At 36.2% G+C, this 22,198-nt stretch overlaps 1 protein-coding gene across 17 annotated transcripts in view; it reads right to left on the reverse strand.

The window, feature by feature from the left end:
- FLOT1 (flotillin 1) overlaps nt 1-22,198 on the reverse strand; it is a 45,579-nt gene that overhangs the window by 20,016 nt on the left and 3,365 nt on the right. For all 17 annotated transcript variants that reach the window (XM_058857434.1, XM_058857444.1, XM_058857441.1 and 14 more), the window contains exons 4-5: nt 2,783-2,926; nt 594-713 (exon numbers count right to left, since the gene is read on the reverse strand). In XM_058857434.1, the coding sequence (XP_058713417.1) occupies nt 594-713; nt 2,783-2,926 (264 nt within the window). The remainder of the gene's footprint in view (nt 1-593; nt 714-2,782; nt 2,927-22,198) is intronic.

The following is a 22,198-nucleotide window of genomic DNA, read 5'->3' on the forward strand; positions in this document are numbered from 1 at the left end:
CTCTGTCCCGTGTCACCCCGTTCCCCCAGATGTGTCCCAGGTGTGTCCTAGACCCCCCCCCAGGTGTCTCCAGGTGTGTCCCCAGGTGTCCTCAGGTGTCCCCAGGTGTGTCCCCAGCTGTCACCAGATGTCCCAAACTGTCCCCAGGTGTCCCCAGCTGTCCCCAGGTGTGTTTGAGGTGTCCCCAGCTGTACCCAGGTGTCCCCAGGTGTCCCCAGCTGTCCCAGGTGTCCCCAGGTGTCCCCAGGTGTCCCCAGGTGTCACCAGATGTCCCAAACTGTCCCCAGGTGTGTCCCCATTGGTGTCACCTGCTCGTCGTGCACATCCTTGAGGGTGTAGCTGACCACGGATATTCCCATGTTCACCAGCTGTCCCCAGGTGTCCCCAGGTGTGTTTGAGCTGTCCCAGGTGTGTCCCCAGGTGTCCCCAGGTGTCCCCAGGTGTCCCCAAGTGTGTCCCCAGGTGTCCCCAGGTGTGTCCCCAATTGTCTCCAGCTGTCCCCAGCTGTCCCCAGGTGTCCCCAGGTGTACCCAGCTGTCCCCAGCTGTCCCCAGGTGTCCCCAGGTGTCCCCAGGTGTCCCCATTGGTGTCACCTGCTCGTCGTGCACGTCCTTGAGGGTGTAGCTGACCACGGATATTCCCATGTTCACCAGGTCGGAGGAGGCCACGCGGAAAACCTGCTCCGAGAACTTCTGACGGTCCTTGTAGATCTCCTGGGCGGGGCCACAGGGGGCGGGGCTTAAATGGGCGGGGCTTTAATGGGTGGGGCTTAAATGGGTGGGGCTTAGCGGGGTGGGGCACAATGGGCGGGGCTTAAACGGGCGGGGCTCAAATGGGCAGGGCCCAGGGCAACGTTTAAATTGGGTGTTTAAATGGAGTGGGACAGGGGTCACAGGGGCGGGGCTTAGCTGGGTGGGGCTTAAAAGGGGCGGGGCTTAGCTGGGTTGGGCTTATAAAGGGTGGGGCTTAGCAAGTAAGACCCTAAAGAGGTGTGGCTTAGTGGGGCGTAGCTTAAAAGGGGCAGGGCTTAGCAAGGTAGGGCCCAAAGGGGCGGGGCTTAGCAGGGTGGGGCTGGAAAGGGGCGGGGATTAGCAGGGTGGGGATCAAAGGGGCGGGGCTTAGAAAGGAAGTACCAAAAAGGGGTGGGGCTTAACAGGGTGGGGCTGAAAAGGGGTGGGGCTTAGCAGGGAAGGACCCAAAAGGGGCGGGGCTAAGCAGAGACTGAAAAGGGGCGGGGCTTATCGGGGAAGACATCAAAGGGGCGGGGCTTAGCAGGGTGGGACTGAAAAGGGGCGGGGCTTAATAGGGAAGGACCCAAAGGGGTGGGGCTCAAACGACCTTAGGGTGGGGCTCAAGGGGGTGGGGCTTAACTGGGTGGGGCTCAAGGGGGCAGGGCTTGAAAGGGTGGGAATCAAAGGGGCGGGGCTTAGCAGGGAAGGGACCAAAGGGGTGGGGCTTAAAGTGGGGCTCAAAGGGGCGGGGCTTAACAGGGTGGGGATTGAGGGGGCGGAGCTTGACTGTGCAGGGATTGAGGGGCGGGGCTTAGCAGGGCGTGGCTCAAAGGGGTGTGGCTTAACAGGGTGGGGGTCAAAGGGGAGGTGCTTAGGGTGGGGCTCAAAGGGGCGGGGCTTAGCAAGGTGGGACTCAAAGGGGTGGAGTTTAAATTGGGCAGGGATTAGCAGGGTGAGGCCCAAGGGGCGGGGTTTAAATTGGGCGGGGCTTATCTGGATGAGGCCTGAGGGATGGGGGGTAAATTGGGCAGGGCTTAGCTGGGTGGAGCTCAAAGGGGCGGGGCCAAAAGTAGGCAGGGCTTAGCAGATAAAGGGCAGGGGGCTGGTGGGCGTGGCTTGTGCTGGGGGCGTGGTTTTGAAACCAGGGGCGTGGCTTAAGCAAATTGGCATCGGGGTTAAGGGGGTGTGGCTTGAGCCAAGTGGGCGTGGCTTGGGGAATGGGGCCAGGTGGGCGTGGCTTGGTCCGGTGGGTGTGGCTTGATGCAAGTGGGTGTGGCTTGGGGTGGGTGGGGCCGTGTGGGCGTGGCTTCCCCAGTGGGTGTGGCCCGGTGGGCGTGGTTTGTGTTTGGGGGCGTGGCTTGAGGCCGGGGCTCTGCTCAGGGGGATGGGGATGAACCAAAGGGGCGTGGCTTGAGTGAGGGGGCGTGGCCAGGTGGGCGTGGCTCCACAATGGCGCTTGGCCCCTAAAGGGGCGTGGCTGAAGCACAGGGGGTAGAGCCAGGTGGGCGTGGCCGAAGAGGAGGAGCAGTGCCAGCATGGTCAGGGGGCATGGCTTGACCCTGGGGGCGTGGCTTGAGGCACGGGGCGGGGTCAGGTGGGCGTGGCTTTGATCAGGGGTGGGGCCTATAATGGGGGAGGGGCTTATGGAAGGGGAGGGGCTTAAAAGGGGGCGGGGCCAGGGAATGAGACCCGTGCTGGTGGGCGGGGCTTAAGCAAAATGCGACGTTTGGGGGCGTGGTTTCAGCAGTGGGCGTGGCCTGGACAGGGGGAGGGGCTTCTTAAAGGGCCACACCCCCTCCCAAGGTGGGTGGAGACTGGTTCTTCAAGGGGGCGTGTCCATCCATGTGGGCGTGGCCACCAATTGGGGTGTGGCTTCTGAGCCATCTCTTAAAGGGGCCACATCCCACCACAAGTTTGGGGTGGGTTTTGGTTGGATCCCAGGTGGGTGTGGCTGCCCTGGGAGGGGCGTGGCTGCCTGGAAAGTGGGCGTGGCTTCCTGAAAAGTGGGCGTGGCTTCCCAGAAAGTGGGCGTGTCCCCTCCCAAGCCCCACCTCCACGGTCATGTGGGCCATGATGGCGCGCTGGTGGCCCTCCAGCGTCTCCAGCGCGATCTGGCCGATCTCGCTCTCCGACTTGCCCAGGAACATCTGGCAGGCGGCCGCCAGCATCTCCTTGTTCTGCCCCTGGATCTTTACCTGCGCCGGGGGCGGGGCCAGAATCACCTGGAGACCCCGCCCAGACAGCCCCCGGGAACCTCCGAAATGCGCGTGGCCCCTTTAAGGGGGGGGGGGGGTCGGAGCGGCGTTGCCCTTTTAAGAGGTGGGAAGCACGGCAGGGTGGGGAATTTTGGAGAGATTTTGGGAAGGATTTTTGAGGGATTTTGGGGGAATTTTTGAGGGATTTTTAAGGGGATTTTTAAAGGATTTTTGAGGGATTTTGGGGGGATTTTTGAGGGATTTTTAAGGGGATTTTTGGAGAATCTTTCAGGGATTTTGGGAGGATTTTTGAAGGATTTCTGGGAGATTTTTGTGGAGATTTTTGGGGGATTTTTGAGGGATTTTCGGGGGATTTTGGGGGGTCCCGGGGATTTTTGGAGGATTTTTGAGGGATTTTTGGGGAATTTTTGAGGGATTTTCAAGGGGATTTTTAAACTATTTTTGAGGGATTTGGGGGGATTTTTGGAGGATTTTTGAGGGATTTTTGGGGAATTTTTGAGGGATTTTCAAGGGGATTTTTAAACTATTTTTGAGGGATTTGGGGGGATTTTTGGAGAATTTTTGAGGGAATTTGGGGGGATTTTTGGAGGATTTTTGAGAGATTTTGGGGGGATTTCTGGAAGATTTTTAAGGGATTTGGGGGAAATTTTGAGGGGTTTTGGGGTGGATTTTTTTAGGATTTTTGAGGGATTTGGGGGGGATTTTTGGGGGATTTTTGGGGAATTTTTAAGGGGATTTTTGGAGGATTTTGGGGGGATTTTTGGAGGATTTTTGAGGGATTTTGGGAGGATTTTTGAGGGATTTTGGAGGGATTTTTAAGGCAATTTGGGGCGGAATTTTGGGGAAATTTTGAGGGATTTTGGGGTGGATTTTTGGAGGATTTTTGAGAGATTTTTGTGGGGAATTTTGAGGGATTTTTAAGGGATTTTGGGGCAGAATTTTGGGGAAATTTTGAGGGATTTGGGGGGATTTTTGCAGGATTTTTGAGGAATTTCGGGGGATTTTTGGGAAATTTTTGAGGGATTTTTGAGGGGATTTTTGGAAGATTTTTAATGGATTTTGGGGCGGAATTTTGGGGAAATTTTGAGGGATTTTGGGGTGGATTTTTTTAGCATTTTTGAGGGATTTGGGGCGGATTTTGGAGGGGATTTTTTGGGAATTTTTTGGGAATTTTTAAGGAGATTTTTAGAGGATTTTTGAGGGATTTTGGGGTGGATTTTTGGAGGATTTTTGAGAGATTTTTGTGGGGAATTTTGAGGCATTTTTAAGGGATTTTGGGGCAGAATTTTGAGGAAATTTTGAGGGATTTGGGGGGAGTTTTGGAGGATTTTTAATGGATTTTGGGGCGGAATTTTGGGGAAAATTTGAGGAATTTTGGGGTGGATTTTTTTAGGATTTTTGAGGGATTTCGGGGGAATTTTTGGGAAATCTTGGAGGGATTTTTAAGGGGATTTTTAAAGGATTTTTGAGGGATATTGGGGGGACTTTTGAGGCATTTTTAAGGGAATTTGGGGGGATTTTTGGAGGATTTTTGAGAGATTTGGGGGGGGATTTTTTGGAGGATTTTTGAGAGATTTTGGGAGGATTTTTGGAGGATTTTAAAGGGATTTTGGGGAAATTTTGAGGGGTTTTGGGGTGGATTTTTTTAGGATTTTTGAAGGATTTGGGGGGGATTTTTGGGGGATTTTGGAGGGATTTTTGGAGGATTTTTGAAGGATTTTGGGGGGATTTTTGAGGGATTTTGGGAGGATTTTTGAGGGATTTTGGGGGGATTTTTGAGGCATTTTTAAGGGATTTTGGGGCGGATTATTTTAAGATTTTGGGGGAATTTTTGGGGAATTTTTGAGGGATTTTAAGGGGGATTTTGGAGGCATTTTTAAGGGAATTCGGGGCGGAATTTTGGGGAAATTTTGAGGGATTTTGGGGTGGATTTTTGGAGGATTTTTGAGGGATTTGGGGGTGGATTTTTAAGGGATTTTGGGGGGATTTTTGGAGGATTTTTAAGGGATTTTGGGGTGAATTTTTGGAGGATTTTTGAGAGATTTTTGTGGGGAATTTTGAGGCATTTTTAAGGGATTTAGGGGCAGAATTTTGGGGAAATTTTGAAGGATTTGGGGGGATTTTTGGAGGATTTTTAATGGATTTTGGGGTGGAATTTTGGGGAAATTTTGAGGGATTTCGGGGGGATTTTTGGGAAATTTTTGAGGGATTTTTAAGGGGATTTTTGGAGGATTTTTGAGAGATTTTGGGGGAGATTTTTTTAGGATTTTTGAGGGATTTGGGGGGAATTTTTGGGAAATCTTGGAGAGATTTTTAAGGGGATTTTTAAAGGATTTTTGAGGGATTTGGGGGCATTTTTGGGAAATCTTGGAGGGATTTTTAAGGGGATTTTTAAAGGATTTTTGAGGGATTTTGGGGGGATTTTTGGGAAATTTTTGAGGGATTTTTAAGGGGATTTTTAAAGGATTTTTGAGGGATATTGGGGGGATTTTTGAGGCATTTAAGGGAATTTGGGGGGATTTTTAAAGGATTTTTGAGGGATTTTGGGGGGGATTTTTAGAGGATATTTGAGGGATTTTGGGGGGGGATTTTTGAGGCATTTTTAAGGGATTTTGGGGGGGATTTTTGGAGGATTTTAAAGGGATTTTGGGGAAATTTTGAGGGGTTTTGGGGTGGATTTTTGGAGGATTTTTGAGGGATTTGGGGGGGATTTTTGGGGGATTTTGGAGGGATTTTGGGGGGATTTTTGGAGGATTTTTAAGGGAATTTGGGGTGGGATTTTGGAGGATTTTTGAGGGATTTTGGGGGGAGTTTTGGAGGATTTTTGAGGGATTTTGGGGCGGAATTTTGGGGAAATTTTGAGGGATTTTGGGTGGATTTTTTTAGGATTTTTGAGGCATTTTGGGGGGATTTTTGGGTCATTTTTAAGGGAATTTGGGGTGGATTTTTTTAGGATTTTTTTAGGATTTTTGGAGGATTTTTGGGGAATTTTTGAGGAATTTTGGGGGGATTTTTGAGGGGGCTTGGGGGTCCCCCCAGACCCATTTTTGGGGGGGTCCCCACCACCAAAAACCCATTTTAAAGGGGGTCTTGACCCCTTCAGAGGATTTGGGGGGGCCCAAAAAAACCTCTTTTTTAAAGGGTTTTAAAGGGTATTTTAAAATACTTTTAAAGAATTTTTTAAAAGGTTTTAAAGGGGTTTTAAAAGTTTTTTTAAAGCGTTTTAAAGGGTTCTTTAAGAGTTTTTCAAGGGTTTTTATGAAAGGTTTAAAAGAGTTTTTTAAAAAGGTTTTAAAAGGTTTTAAAGAATTTTTAAAGGGTTTTTAAAGAGCTTTTAAAAAAGGTTTTTAAAAGGATTTTTAAAGGATTTTAAAAGCTTTTAAAGGTTTTTTTAGGATTTTTAGAATGTTTTTAAAATGGTTTTTAAAGGGTTTTTAAGGGTTTTGTAAAGAGTTTTAAAAGGTTTTTAAAGGGTTTTAAAAGTGTTTTAAAAGATTTTTTTAAAAGATTTTTTAAAGGGTTTTAAACGTTTTTAAAGGGTTTTTAAAGAGTTTTTTAAAAAGATTTTTAAAAGTGTTTTAAAGGATTTTGGAAGTTTTAAAGGGTTTTTTTCAGGGTTTTAAAAACTATTTTTAAAACGGTTTTTAAAGGATTTTAAAGGGTTTTTTAAAGAGATTTAAAGGGTTTTTAAAGGGTTTTAAATCACATTTTAAAGAGTTTTAAAGAGTCTTTTAAAAGATTTTTTAAAACGATTTTTTAAAGAGTTTTAAAGGGGTTTTAAAGGTTTTTTTAAAGTGTTTTAAAGGGTTTTAAAGCGTTTTTAAAGGGGTTTTGTGAAAGGTTTAAAAGTGGTTTTTTAAAGGGTTTTAAAAGGTTTTAAAGAATTTTAAAAGGGTTTTTAAAGAGCTTTTTAAAAAGGTTTTTAAAAGCATTTTTAAAGGATTTTAAAAGCTTTTAAAGGGTTTTTTTAGGATTTTTAGAATGTTTTTAAAATGGTTTTTAAAGGGTTTTTAAGGGGTTTTTAATGAGTTTTAAAAGGTTTTTAAAGGGTTTTAAAAGTGTTTTAAAAGATCTTTTTAAAAGATTTTTTAAAGGGTTTTAAACGTTTTTAAAGGGTTTTAAATCACATTTTAAAGGGTTTTAAAGGGTCTTTTAAAATATTTTTTAAAGGATTTTTAAAAGGGTTTTAAAAGTTTTTTTAAAGGTTTTTTTAAAGGGTTTTAAAGGGTTTTTAAAGGGGTTTTGTGAAAGGTTTAAAAGTGGTTTTTTAAAGGGTTTTAAAAGGTTTTAAAGAATTTTTAAAGGGTTTTTAAAGAGTTTTTTAAAAAGATTTTTAAAAGTGTTTTAAAGGATTTTGGAAGTTTTAAAGGGTTTTTTTCAGGGTTTTAAAAACTATTTTTAAAACGGTTTTTAAAGGATTTTAAAGGATTTTTAAAAGAGATTTAAAGGGTTTTTAAAGGGTTTTAAATCACATTTTAAAGAGTTTTAAAGAGTCTTTTAAAAGATTTTTTTAAAGGATTTTTTAAAGAGTTTTAAAGGGTTTAAAAGGGTTTTTAAAGGGGTTTTGTGAAAGGTTTAAAAGGGATTTTTTAAAAGGTTTTAAAAGGTTTTAAAGAATTTTTAAAGGGTTTTTAAAGAGCTTTTAAAAAAGGTTTTTAAAAGGATTTTTAAAGGATTTTAAAAGCTTTTAAAGGTTTTTTTTTAGGATTTTTAGAATGGTTTTAAAATGGTTTTTAAAGGGTTTTTAAGGGTTTTTTAAAGAGATTTAAAAGGTTTTTAAAGGGTTTTAAAATGTTTTAAAAGATTTTTTTAAAAGATTTTTTAAAGGGTTTTAAGCATTTTTAAAGGGTTTTAAATCACATTTTAAAGGGTTTTAAAGGGTCTTTTAAAATATTTTTTAAAGGAGTTTTAAAAGGGTTTTAAAAGTTTTTTTAAAGGTTTTTTTAAAGGGTTTTAAAGGGTTTTTAAAGGGGTTTTGTGAAAGGTTTAAAAGTGTTTTTTTAAAGGGTTTTAAAAGGTTTTAAAGAATTTTTAAAGGGTTTTTAAAGAGTTTTTAAAAAAGATTTTTAAAAGTGTTTTAAAGGATTTTGGAAGTTTTAAAGGGTTTTTTTCAGGGTTTTAAAAACTATTTTTAAAACGGTTTTTAAAGGATTTTAAAGGATTTTTTAAAGAGATTTAAAGGGTTTTTAAAGGGTTTTAAATCACATTTTAAAGAGTTTTAAAGAGTCTTTTAAAAAAATTTTTTAAAGGATTTTTTAAAGAGTTTTAAAGGGGTTTTAAAGGTTTTTTTAAAGTGTTTTAAAGGGTTTTAAAGGGTTTTTAAAGGGGTTTTGTGAAAGGTTTAAAAGGGTTTTTTTAAAGGGTTTTAAAAGGTTTTAAAGAATTTTTAAAGGGTTTTTAAAGAGCTTTTAAAAAAGGTTTTTAAAAGGATTTTTAAAGGATTTTAAAAGCTTTTAAAGGGTTTTTTTAGGGTTTTAAAAACTATTTTTAAAACGGTTTTTAAAGGATTTTAAAGGATTTTTTAAAGAGATTTAAAGGGTTTTTAAAGGGTTTTAAATCACATTTTAAAGGGTTTTTAAGAGTCTTTTAAAAGTTTTTTTTTAAAGGATTTTTTAAAGAGTTTTAAAGGGGTTTTAAAGGTTTTTTTTAAGTGTTTTAAAGGTTTTTAAAGGGTTTTTAAAGGGGTTTTGTGAAAGGTTTAAAAGAGTTTTTTAAAAAGGTTTTAAAAGGTTTTAAAGAATTTTTAAAGGGTTTTTAAAGAGCTTTTAAAAAAGGTTTTTAAAAGGATTTTGAAAGGATTTTAAAAGCTTTTAAAGGGTTTTTTTAGGATTTTTAGAATGTTTTTAAAATGGTTTTTAAAGGGTTTTTAAGGGGTTTTTAATGAGTTTTAAAAGGTTTTTAAAGGGTTTTAAAAGTGTTTTAAAAGAATTTTTTAAAAGATTTTTTAAAGGGTTTTAAACGTTTTTAAAGGGTTTTTAAAGAGTTTTTAAAAAAGATTTTTAAAAGTGTTTTAAAGGATTTTGGAAGTTTTAAAGGGTTTTTTTCAGGGTTTTAAAAACTATTTTTAAAACGGTTTTTAAAGGATTTTAAAGGATTTTTTAAAGAGATTTAAAGGGTTTTTAAAGGGTTTTAAATCACATTTTAAAGGGTTTTAAAGAGTCTTTTAAAAAAATTTTTTAAAGGATTTTTTAAAGAGTTTTAAAGGGGTTTTAAAGGTTTTTTTAAAGTGTTTTAAAGGGTTTTAAAGGGTTTTTAAAGGGGTTTTGTGAAAGGTTTAAAAGGGTTTTTTTAAAGGGTTTTAAAAGGTTTTAAAGAATTTTTAAAGGGTTTTTAAAGAGCTTTTAAAAAAGGTTTTTAAAAGGATTTTTAAAGGATTTTAAAAGCTTTTAAAGGGTTTTTTTAGGATTTTTAGAATGTTTTTAAAATGGTTTTTAAAGGGTTTTTAAGGGGTTTTTAATGAGTTTTAAAAGGTTTTTAAAGGGTTTTAAAAGTGTTTTAAAAGATTTTTTTAAAATATTTTTTAAAGGGTTTTAAACATTTTTAAAGGGTTTTTAAAGAGTTTTTAAAAAAGATTTTTAAAAGTGTTTTAAAGGATTTTGGAAGTTTTAAAGGGTTTTTTTCAGGGTTTTAAAAACTATTTTTAAAACGGTTTTTAAAGGATTTTAAAGGATTTTTTAAGGAGATTTAAAGGGTTTTTAAAGGGTTTTAAATCACATTTTAAAGGGTTTTAAAGAGTCTTTTAAAAGATTTTTTAAAGGATTTTTTAAAGAGTTTTAAAGGGGTTTTAAAGGTTTTTTTAAAGTGTTTTAAAGGGTTTTAAAGGGTTTTTAAAGGGGTTTTGTGAAAGGTTTAAAAGGGTTTTTTTAAAGGGTTTTAAAAGGTTCTAAAGAATTTTTAAAAGATTTTTAAAGAGCTTTTAAAAAAGGTTTTTAAAAGGATTTTTAAAGGATTTTAAAAGCTTTTAAAGGGTTTTTTTAGGATTTTTAGAATGGTTTTAAAATGGTTTTTAAAGGGTTTTTAAGGGTTTTGTAAGGAGTTTTAAAAGGTTTTTAAAGGGTTTTAAAAGTGTTTTAAAAGATCTTTTTAAAAGATTTTTAAAGGGTTTTAAACGTTTTTAAAGGGTTTTTAAAGGGTTTTAAATCACATTTTAAAGGGTTTTAAAGGGTCTTTTAAAATATTTTTTAAAGGATTTTTAAAAGGGTTTTAAAAGTTTTTTTAAAGGTTTTTTTTAAAGGGTTTTAAAGGGTTTTTAAAGGGTTTTGTGAAAGGTTTAAAAGGGATTTTTTAAAGGGTTTTAAAAGGTTTTAAAGAATTTTTAAAGGGTTTTTAAAGAGCTTTTAAAAAAGGTTTTTAAAAGGATTTTGAAAGGATTTTAAAAGCTTTTAAAGGGTTTTTTTTAGGGTTTTTAAAATGGTTTTTAGAGTATTTGGAAGGATTTTTTAAAGTGTTTTTAAAGGCTTTTTAAACAGAGTTTTTAAAAGTTATTAAAGGGTTTTATAAAGGGTTTAAAATAATTTTAAAGGTTTTTTTTTTCAAAAGTTTTAAAGTGGTTTTTTAAAGGTTTTTGAAAAAGTTTTAAAGGTTTTTTTTTTAAAAGGGTTTTTCCAAGGGTTTAAAATTATTATTTAATTTATTAAAATTAATTTCTTTAAAATTATTATTAAAATTATTATTATTATTAATTATTTAAAATTATAATTATATAATTATTATTATTAAACTTTAATATAAGGTTAATTATTATTAACCTTCTTTTAAAAGGTTTTTGAAAGGGTTTTTAAGGGGTTTTAAAGAGCTTTAAAGGGTTTTTATAGGATTTTATAACATTTTTAAAGGGTTTTTAAGGGGTTTTAAAGGGTTTTAAAGGGTTTAAATAGGATTTTAAAACATTTTAAAATGTTTTTAAGGGGTTTTTAAAGGGTTTAAATAGGATTTTAAAACATTTTAAAAGGTTTTTAAGGGGTTTTAAAGGGTTTTTATAGGATTTTAAAGCATTTTAAAAGTTTTTAAGGGGTTTTTAAAGGGTTTTTAAAGGGTTTTTATAGGATTTTAAAGCATTTTTAAAGGTTTTTAAGGGGTTAAGGGCTTTAAAGAGTTTTAAAAGGAGTTTTAAAGTGTTTTTATAGGGATTTAAAAGCTTTTTAAAGGGGTTTTAAAGGGTTTAAAGGGCTTTTTTAAAAGGGATTTAAAGGGTTTTTATAGGATCTTAAAGCATTTTAAAATGTTTTTAAAGAGTTTTAAAGAGCTTTAAAGGGTTTTTATAGGATTTTATAACATTTTTAAAGGTTTTTAAAGGGTTTTAAAGGGGTTTAAAGGATTTTTATAAGATTTTAAAGCATTTTTAAAGGGTTTTAAAGGGGTTTTAAAGAGGTTTAATCGGTTTTATAGGATTTTAAAGCATTTTTAAAGCATTTTAAAGGGTTTTTAAGGGATTTTAAAGGGCTTTAAAGGGTTTTAATAGGATTTTAATTCATTTTTATAGGGTTTTTAAGGGGTTTTTAAAGGGTTTTAAAGAGTTTAAATAGGATTATAAAACATTTTAAAATGTTTTTAAGGGGTTTTAAAGGGTTTTTATAGGATTTTAAAACATTTTAAAAGCTTTTTAAGGGGTTAAGGGCTTTAAAGAGTTTTAAAAGGAGTTTTAAAGTGTTTTTATAGGGATTTAAAAGCTTTTTAAAGGGGTTTTAAAGAGCTTTAAAGGGCTTTTTTAAAAGGGCTTTAAAGGGATTTTATAGGATCTTAAAGCATTTTAAAATGTTTTTAAAGTGTTTTAAAGAGCTTTAAAGGGTTTTTATAGGATTTTATAACATTTTTAAAGGGTTTTTAATGGGTTTTAAAAGGTTTTAAATGGTGTTTATAGGATTTTAAAACATTTTAAAGTTTTTTAAAGGGTTTTTAAGGGGTTTAAAGGATTTTTATAAGATTTTAAAGCATTTGTAAAGGGTTTTAGAGGGGTTTTAAAGAGGTTTAATCGGTTTTATAGGATTTTAAAGCATTTTTAAAGCATTTTAAAAGGTTTTTAAGGGATTTTAAAGGGCTTTAAAGGGTTTTAATAGGATTTTAATTCATTTTTATAGGGTTTTTAAGGGGTTTTTAAGGGTTTTAAAGGGTTTAAATAGGATTTTAAAACATTTTAAAATGTTTTTAAGGGGTTTTAAAGGGTTTTTATAGGATTTTAAACCATTTAAAAAGGTTTTTAAGGGGTTTTAAAAGGCTTTAAATGGTTTTTATAGGATTTTAAAAGGTTTTTAAAGGTTTTTAAAGGGGTTTAAAGGGTTTTTATAGGATTTTAAAGCATTTTAAAAGGTTTTTAAGGGGTTAAGGGCTTTAAAGAGTTTTAAAAGGGGTTTTAAAGTGTTTTTATAGGGTTTTAAAAGCTTTTTAAAGGGGTTTTAAAGGGCTTTAAAGGGCTTTTTTAAAAGGGCTTTAAAGGGATTTTATAGGACCTTAAAGCATTTTAAAATGTTTTTAAAGGGTTTTTAAGGGGCTTTAAAGGGTTTTTATAGGATTTTAATTCATTTTTATAGGGTTTTTAAGGGGTTTTAAAGGGTTTTTATAGGATTTTAAAGCGTTTTAAAGGGTTTTTAAGGGGTTTTAAAGAGATTTTAAATGGTTTTTATAGGATTTTAAAACGTTTTTAAAGTTTTTAAAGGGGTTTAAAGGGTTTTTATAGGATTTTAAAACATTTTAAAATGTTTTTAAGGGGTTAAGGGCTTTAAAGAGTTTTAAAAGGGGTTTTAAAGTGTTTTTATAGGGATTTAAAAGCTTTTTAAAGGGGTTTTAAAGGGTTTAAAGGGCTTTTTTAAAAGGGGTTTAAAGGGATTTTATAGGACCTTAAAGCATTTTAAAATGTTTTTAAAGGGTTTTAAAGAGCTTTAAAGGGTTTTTATAGGATTTTATAACATTTTAAAAGATTTTTAAAGGGTTTTAAAGGGGTTTAAAGGATTTTTATAAGATTTTAAAGCATTTTTAAAGGGTTTTAGAGGGGTTTTAAAGAGATTTAATCGGTTTTATAGGATTTTAAAGCATTTTTAAAGCATTTTAAAGGGTTTTTAAGGGATTTTAAAGGGCTTTAAAGGGTTTTAATAGGATTTTAATGCATTTTTATAGGGTTTTTAAGGGGTTTTTAAGGGTTTTAAAGGGTTTAAATAGGATTTTAAAACATTTTAAAATGTTTTTAAGGGATTTTAAAGGGTTTTTATAGGATTTTAAAGCATTTTAAAAGTTTTTAAGGGGTTTTTAAAGGGGTTTAAAGGGTTTTAAAGGATTTTAAACCATTTAAAAAGGTTTTTAAGGGGTTTTAAAAGGCTTTAAATGGTTTTTATAGGATTTTAAAGCATTTTAAAAGGTTTTTAAAGGGTAAAGGGCTTTAAAGAGTTTTAAAAGGAGTTTTAAAGTGTTTTTATAGGGTTTTAAAAGCTTTTTAAAGGGGTTTTAAAGGGCTTTAAAGGGCTTTTTTAAAAGGGCTTTAAAGGGTTTTTATAGGATCTTAAAGCATTTTAAAATGTTTTTAAAGGGTTTTTAAGGGGCTTTAAAGGGTTTTTATAGGATTTTATAACATTTTTATAGGGTTTTTAAGGGGTTTTAAAAGGCTTTAAAGGGTTTTTATAGGATTTTAAAACATTTTTAAAGGTTTTTAAAGGGTTTTAAAGGGGTTTAAAGGATTTTTATAAGATTTTAAAGCATTTTTAAAGGGTTTTAGAGGGGTTTTAAAGAAGTTTAATCGGTTTTATAGGATTTTAAAGCATTTTTAAAGCATTTTAAAGGGTTTTTAAGGGGTTTTTAAAGGGTTTTAAAGGGTTTAAATAGGATTTTAAAGCGTTTTAAAGGGTTTTTAAGGGGTTTTAAAGAGATTTTAAAGGGTTTTTATAGGATTTTATAACATTTTTAAATGTTTTTAAAGGGTTTTTAAGGGGTTTAAAGGATTTTTATAAGACTTTAAAGCATTTTAAAGGGTTTTAAAGGGGTTTTAAAGAGGTTTAACCGGTTTTATAGGATTTTAAAGCATTTTTAAAGCATTTTAAAGGGTTTTTAAGGGATTTTAAAGGGCTTTAAAGGGTTTTAATAGGATTTTAATTCATTTTTATAGGGTTTTTAAGGGGTTTTTAAGGGTTTTAAAGGGTTTAAGTAGGATTTTAAAACATTTTAAAATGTTTTTAAGGGTTTTTAAAGGGTTTTTATAGGATTTTAAAGCATTTAAAAAGGTTTTTAAGGGGTTTTAAAAGGCTTTAAATGGTTTTTATAGGATTTTAAAAGATTTTTAAAGGTTTTAAAGGGGTTTTTAAAGGGTTTTTATAGGATTTTAAAGCATTTTTAAAGGTTTTTAAGGGGTTAAGGGCTTTAAAGAGTTTTAAAAGGGGTTTTAAAGTGTTTTTATAGGGTTTTAAAAGCTTTTTAAAGGGGTTTTAAAGGGCTTTAAAGGGCTTTTTTAAAAGGGGTTTAAAGGGTTTTTATAGGATTTTATAACATTTTAAAATGTTTTTAAAGGGTTTTAAAGAGCTTTAAAGGGTTTTAATAGGATTTTAAAACGTTTTTAAGGGTTTTTGAAGGGGTTTTAAAAGGCTTTAAAGGGTTTTTATAGGATTCTATAACATTTTTAAGGTTTTTAAAGGGTTTTAAAGGGGTTTAAAGGATTTTTATAAGATTTTAAAGCATTTTTAAAGGGTTTTAAAGGGGTTTTAAAGAGGTTTAATCGGTTTTATAGGATTTTAAAGCATTTTTAAAGCATTTTAAAGGGTTTTTAAGGGATTTTAAAGGGCTTTAAAGGGTTTTAATAGGATTTTAATTCATTTTTATAGGGTTTTTAAGGGGTTTTAAAGGGGTTTAAAGGGTTTAAATAGGATTTTAAAACATTTTAAAATGTTTTTAAGGGGTTTTAAAGGGTTTTTATAGGATTTTAAAGCATTTTAAAAGTTTTTAAGGGGTTTTTAAAGGGTTTTTATAGGATTTAAAAACATTTTTATAGGTTTTAAAGGGTTTTTAAAGGGTTTTTATAGGATTTTAAAGCGTTTTTAAAGGTTTTAAAGGGGTTTAAAGAGTTTTTATAGGATTTTAAAACATTTTAAAAGGTTTTTAAGGGGTTAAGGGCTTTAAAGAGTTTTAAAAGGAGTTTTAAAGTGTTTTTATAGGGTTTTAAAAGCTTTTTAAAGGGGTTTTAAAGGGTTTAAAGGTCTTTTTTAAAAGAGCTTTAAAGGGTTTTTATAGGATCTTAAAGCATTTTAAAATGTTTTTAAAGGGTTTTAAAGAGCTTTAAAGGGTTTTTATAGGATTTTAAAACATTTAAAAAGGTTTTTAAGGGGTTTTAAAAGGCTTTAAATGGTTTTTATAGGATTTTAAAAGGTTTTTAAAGGTTTTAAAGGGGTTTAAAGGGTTTTTATAGGATTTTAAAACATTTTAAAATGTTTTTAAGGGGTTGAGGGCTTTAAAGAGTTTTAAAAGGAGTTTTAAAGTGTTTTTATAGGGATTTAAAAGCTTTTTAAAGGGGTTTTAAAGGGCTTTAAAGGGCTTTTTTAAAAGGGCTTTAAAGGGTTTTTATAGGATCTTAAAGCATTTTAAAATGTTTTTAAAGGGTTTTTAAGGGGCTTTAAAGGGTTTTTATAGGATTTTATAACATTTTTAAAAGTTTTTTAAGGGTTTTAAAGGGGTTTAAAGGATTTTTATAAGATTTTAAAGCATTTGTAAAGGGTTTTAAAGGGGTTTTAAAGAGGTTTAATCGGTTTTATAGGATTTTAAAGCATTTTTAAAGCATTTTAAAGGGTTTTTAAGGGATTTTAAAGGGCTTTAAAGGGTTTTAATAAGGTTTTAATGCATTTTTATAGGGTTTTTAAGGGGTTTTTAAGAGTTTTAAAGGGTTTAAATAGGATTTTAAAACATTTTAAAATGTTTTTAAGGGGTTTTAAAGGGTTTTTATAGGATTTTAAAACATTTTAAAAGTTTTTAAGGGGTTTTTAAAGGGTTTTTAAAGGGTTTTTATAGGATTTTAAAACGTTTTTAAAGGTTTTTAAGGGGTTTTAAAGGGTTTTTATAGGATTTTAAACCATTTAAAAAGGTTTTTAAGGGGTTTTAAAAGGCTTTAAATGGTTTTTATAGGATTTTAAAAGGTTTTTAAAGGTTTTAAAGGGGTTTAAAGGGTTTTTATAGGATTTTAAAACATTTTAAAATGTTTTTAAGGGGTTGAGGGCTTTAAAGAGTTTTAAAAGGAGTTTTAAAGTGTTTTTATCGGGATTTAAAAGCTTTTTAAAGGGGTTTTAAAGGGTTTAAAGGGCTTTTTTAAAAGGGCTTTAAAGGGTTTTTATAGGATCTTAAAGCATTTTAAAATGTTTTTAAAGAGTTTTTAAGAGCTTTAAAGGGTTTTTATAGGATTTTAAAACGTTTTTAAAGAGTTTTTAAGGGGTTTAAAGGGTTTTTATAGGATTTTAAAACGTTTTTAAGGGTTTTTAAAGGGTTTTAAAGAGCTTTAAAGGGTTTTTATAGGATTTTAAAACATTTTTTAATGTTTTTAAAGGGTTTTAAAGAGCTTTAAAGGGTTTTTATAGGATTTTAAAGCATTTTAAAGGGTTTTAAAGGGGTTTTAAAGCGGTTTAATCGGTTTTATAGGATTTTAAAGCATTTTTAAAGCATTTTAAAGTGTTTTTAAGGGATTTTAAAGGGCTTTAAAGGGTTTTTATAGGATTTTAATTCATTTTTATAGGGTTTTTAAGGGGTTTTTAAAGGGTTTTAAAGGGTTTAAATAGGATTTTAAAACATTTTAAAATGTTTTTAAGGGGTTTTTAAAGGGCTTTAATGGGTTTTTATAGGATTTTAAAGCATTTTAAAAGTTTTTAAAGGGTTTTTAAAGGGTTTTTAAAGGGTTTTTATAGGATTTTAAAACATTTTAAAATGTTTTTAAGGGGTTTTAAAGGGTTTTTATAGGATTTTAAAGCATTTTTAAAGGTTTTTAAGGGGTTAAGGGCTTTAAAGAGTTTTAAAAGGAGTTTTAAAGTGTTTTTATAGGGTTTTAAAAGCTTTTTAAAGGGGTTTTAAAGGGTTTAAAGGGCTTTTTAAAAAGGGGTTTAAAGGGTTTTTATAGGATCTTAAAGCATTTTAAAATGTTTTTAAAGGGTTTTAAAGAGCTTTAAAGGGTTTTTATAGGATTTTAAAACATTTTTAAAGGTTTTTAAAGGTTTTAAAGGGGTTTAAAGGATTTTTATAAGATTTTAAAGCATTTTAAAGGGTTTTAAAGAGGTTTAATCGGTTTTATAGGATTTTAAAGCATTTTTAAAGCATTTTAAAGGGTTTTTAAGGGATTTTAAAGGGCTTTAAAGGGTTTTTATAGGATTTTAAAACATTTTAAAAGTTTTTAAGGGGTTTTAAAGGGGTTTAAAGGGTTTAAATAGGATTTTAAACCATTTAAAAAGGTTTTTAAGGGGTTTTAAAAGGCTTTAAATGGTTTTTATAGGATTTTAAAACATTTTAAAATGTTTTTAAAGGGTAAAGGGCTTTAAAGAGTTTTAAAAGGAGTTTTAAAGTGTTTTTATAGGGTTTTAAAAGCTTTTTAAAGGGGTTTTAAAGGGCTTTAAAGGGCTTTTTTAAAAGGGCTTTAAAGGGTTTTTATAGGATCTTAAAGCATTTTTAAAATGTTTTTAAAGGGTTTTAAAGGGCTTTAAAGGGTTTTTATAGGATTTTATAACATTTTTAAAGGGTTTTTATAGGATTTTAAAACGTTTTTAAAATGTTTTTAAGGGGTTTTAAGGGGGTTAAAGGGTTTTTAAAGGATTTTAAAGCATTTTAAAATGGTTTCTAAAGGGCTTTTAAAGGGTTTAAAGGAGTTTTTATAGGACTTTAAAGCATTTTTGAAGGTTTTTAAGGGGTTTTAAAGAGCTTTAAAGGGTTTTTATAGGATTTTAAAACGTTTTTAAGGGTTTTTAAAGGGTTTTTAAGGGATTTAAAGGGTTTTTATAGGATTTTAAAACATCTTTAAAGGGTTTTTAAGGGGTTTTCCCCCCCTCAATGATTTTTCGGGCTCCCCACCACCCCCAGCCCCTTTTCAAGGGGGTTTTTCCCTCCCCTCTCAGGGGTTTTGGGGATCCCCAAAACTTTTAAATTTAAAAGTTCCTTTTAAGGAACCCCTCAAACGCCCCTTTTTAAAAGCGTCTTTACCCCTTTAAATGTTCCGGGTGGGCCCCACCGCTCCAAAGCCCCTTAAAAGGGCTCCTCCCCTACCCCCAAGCTTTGATTGGTGCTCCCCGACACCATCGCCGCTTTAAGAACGCACACGGGTGGGCCCCACCAGAACTTCACTTAAAAGGGCAATGCCAGCGTGGTTGGTTCGGGCAAGGGAAGCCCGGGGGGATTTTGGGGGGTCCCGAGGGGGATTTGGGGGGTCCCGGGGGGATTTTGGGGAGGTCCCAAGGGGGATTTGGGGGGTCCCGAGGGGATTTTGGGGGGTCCCAAGGGGGATTTGGAGGGTCCTAGAAGGGATTTGGGGGTCCCGGGGGGATTTGGGGGGGGTCCCAGAGAGATTTTGGGGGGTCCCGGGGGGATTTTGGGGGGGTCCCAGAGGGGTTTGGGCAGTCCCAGAGAGATTTTGGGGGATCCCGGGGGGGATTTGGGGGGGTCCCGAGGGGGTTTTCGGGGTCCCGAGGGGAATTTGGGGGGTCCAGGGGGAATTTGGGGGGGTCCCAGGGGGAATTTGTGGGGTCCCAGAGAGATTTTGGGGGGTCCCAGAGAGATTTTGGGGGGTCCCGAGGGGGTTTGGAGGGTCCAGGGGGAATTTGGGGGGTCCCAGAGGGGATTTGGGGGGTCCCTGGGGGATTTGGAGACGTCCCAGAGAGATTTTGGGGGGTCTCAGGGGGAATTTGGGGGGTCCCGGGGGGGTTTGGGGGGAATCCCGAGGGGGATTTGGGGGGTCCCAGAGAGATTTTGGGGGTCCCAGAGGGGGATTTTGGGGTCCCGAGGGGGATTTGGGGGGTCCCAGAGAGATTTTGGGGGGTCCCGGGGGATTTGGGGGGGTCCCAGAGAGATTTTGGGGGGTCCCAAGGGAGATTTGGAGGGTCCTAGAAGGGATTTGGGGGGTCCCAGAGGGGATTTGGGGGTCCCGAGGGGAATTTGGGGGTCCCAGAGAGATTTTTGGGGGGTCCCGAGGGGGTTTGGAGGGTCTAGGGGGAATTTGGGGAATCCTGGGGGGGATTTGGGGGGTCCCGGGGGGCTTTTGGGGGTCCCAGGGGGAATTTGTGGGGTCCCAGAGAGATTTTGGGGGGTCCCGGGGGGATTTGGGGGGTCCCAGAGGGAATTTGGGGGGTCCCAGAGAGATTTTGGGGGGTCCCGAGGGGGTTTGGAGGGTCCAGGGGGAATTTGGGGGGGTCCCAGAGGGGATTTGGGGGGTCCCTGGGGGATTTGGAGACGTCCCAGAGAGATTTTGGGGGGTCTCAGGGGGATTTTGGGGGGTCCCAGAGGGGTTTTGGGGGTCTCAGGGGGAATTTGGGGGGTCCCAGAGAGATTTTGGGGGTCCCAGGGGGAATTTCAGGGGTCCCAGAGGGGTTTGAAGCATCCCTGGGGGGATTTTTGGGGGTCCTGAGTGAATTTTTGGGGCTCCAGGAGGGGATTTTGGGGGGATTTGGGGGGAATTTTTGGGGTTCTCTTGGGGGATTTTTTGGGGTTCAGGAGAGCATTTTTGGGGATTTTTGGAGGATTTGGGGGGGATTTTTAGGGGTCCAGAAGGGGATTTTTGGGGGGATTTTTAGGGAATTTTTGGGGTTCTGATGAGGAATTTTGGGGGCTTCAGATGGGGAATTTTGGGGGGATTTTTGGAAGATTTTGGGGGGTTTTTTTGGGGTTCTGCTGGGAGATTTGGGGGGGTTCAGGAGGGGATTTTGGGGGGATTTTTGAGGGATTTGGGGGGGATTTTTGGAGGATTTTTAAGGGATTTTGGGGCGGAATTTTGGGGGAATTTTGAGGGAATTTGGGGCGGATTTTTAGGGAATTTTTGAGGGATTTTGTGGGGATTTTTGAAGGATTTTTAGGGAATTTTTGGGGCTGAATTTTGGAGGATTTTTGAAGGATTTTGGGGGGGATTTTTGGGGAATTTTTTGGGAGATTTTTGTGGGGATTTTTAGAGGATTTTTGAGGGATTTTGTGGGGATTTTTGTGGAATTTTTGAGGGATTTTGGAGAGGATTTTTGAGAGATTTTTGGAGGGTTTTTGAGGGATTTGGGGGCAGAATTTTGGAGGATTTTTGAGGGATTTTTGAGGGATTTTTGGGGAATTTTTGAGAGATTTTGGAGGATTTTTGAGGGATTTTTGGGGGGATTTTTAGAGGATTTTTGAGGGATTTTGGGGGGATTTTTGAGGAATTTTTAGGAGTTTTTGGGGGGATTTTTGAGTCATTTTTAAGGGATTTTGGGGTAGGTTTTTTTTAAGATTTTGGGGGGGAATTTTGAGGAATTTTTGAGAGATTTTGGGGGGATTTTGGGAGATTTTCATGGGGATTTTTGTAGGGATTTTTGAGGGATTTTGAGGGAATTATTGGGAGATTTTCGTGGGGATTTTTAGAGGATTTTTGAGGGATTTTGGGGGAATTTTTGGGGAATTTTTGAGAGATTTTAGGGGGAGTTTTGGAGGATTTTTTTAAGATTTTGAGGGGGATTTTTGGGGAATTTTTGAAGGATTTTGGGGTGGATTTTTTTAGGATTTTTGAGGGACTTGGGGGGGATTTTGGAGGATTTTTGAGGGATTTTGGGGGGATTTTTGAAGGATTTTTTGGGGGGATTTTTGGGGAATTTTTGAAGGATTTTGGGGGGGATTTTTGAGAGATTTTGGGGGAATTTTTGAGGGATTTTGGGGGCGATTTTGGAGGATTTTTGAGGGATTTTGGGGGAATTTTTGGGAGATTTTCGTGGGGATTTTTTTAGCATTTTTGAGGGACTTTGGGGGGACTTTTGAGAGATTTTTGTGGGGATTTTTGAGGGATTTTTGGGGGGGATTTTTGAGGGATTTTTGAGGGATTTTGGGGGAATTTTTGAGAGATTTTTGGGGGGATTTTTGAGGGTTTTTGAGGGATTTTGGGGGATTTGGGGGGAATTTTTGGGAGATTTTCGTGGTGATTTTTTTAGGATTTTTGAGGGATTTGGGGGAATTTTTGAGAGTTTTTGGGAGATTTTTGAGGGGATTTTTGAGGGATTTTTGAGGGATTTTGGGGGGATTTTTGGGAGATTTTTGTGGGGATTTTTGAGGGATTTTGAGCGATTTTCGGGAGATTTTCGTGGGGATTTTGGGGAATTTTGGAGGAATTTTTGTGAGATTTTTGTGGGGATTTTTGAAGGATTTCGGGGGAATTTTTGGGAGATTTTCATGGGGATTTTTACAGGATTTTTGAGGGATTTGGGGGGGATTTTTGAGGGATTTTGGGGGGGATTTTGGGGAATTTTTGGGGATTTTTTGGGAGATTTTCGTGGGGATGTTTTAGGATTTTTGAGGGATTTGAGGGAATTTTTGAGAGATTTTTGTGGGGATTTTTGAGGGTTTTTTGGGAGATTTTTGGGAGATTTTCGTGGGGATTTTTTTAGGATTTTTGAGGGATTTGGGGGAATTTTTGAGAGAATTTTGTGGGGATTTTTGAGGGTTTTTCAGGGATTTTTGAGGGATTTTGGGGGGATTTTTGGGAGATTTTTGTGGGGATTTTTGAGGGATTTTGAGCGATTTTCGGGAGATTTTCGTGGGGATTTTGGGGAATTTTGGAGGAATTTTTGAGAGATTTTCGTGGGGATTTTTGTGGGGATTTTTGAGGGATTTTTGAGGGATTTTTGGGGGGGATTTTTGAGAGATTTTTGTGGGGATTTTTGAGGGATTTTTGAGGGATTTTGGGGGAATTTTTGGGAGATTTTCATGGGGATTTTTACAGGATTTTTGAGGGATTTTGGGGGGGATTTTTGAGGGATTTTGGGGGGGATTTTGGGGAATTTTTGGGGAATTTTTGTGAGATTTTCGTGGGGATTTTTGTGAGATTTTCGTGGGGATTTTTGAAGGGTTTTTGAGGGATTGGGGGGGGGATTTTTGAGGGATTTTTGAGGGATTTTGGGGGAGATTTTGGGGAATTTTTGGGGAATTTTTGTGAGATTTTCGTGGGGATTTTTGATGGATTTTCGTGGGTATTTTTGAGGGGTTTTTGATGGATTTTGGGGAATTTTTGGGGAATTTTTGTGAGATTTTCGTGGGGATTTTTGATGGATTTTCGTGGGTATTTTTGAGGGGTTTTTGATGGATTTTGGGGTGCTC

The sequence above is a fragment of the Poecile atricapillus genome, chromosome 26, assembly GCF_030490865.1.
Source record: "Poecile atricapillus isolate bPoeAtr1 chromosome 26, bPoeAtr1.hap1, whole genome shotgun sequence".
NCBI lineage: Eukaryota > Metazoa > Chordata > Aves > Passeriformes > Paridae > Poecile > Poecile atricapillus.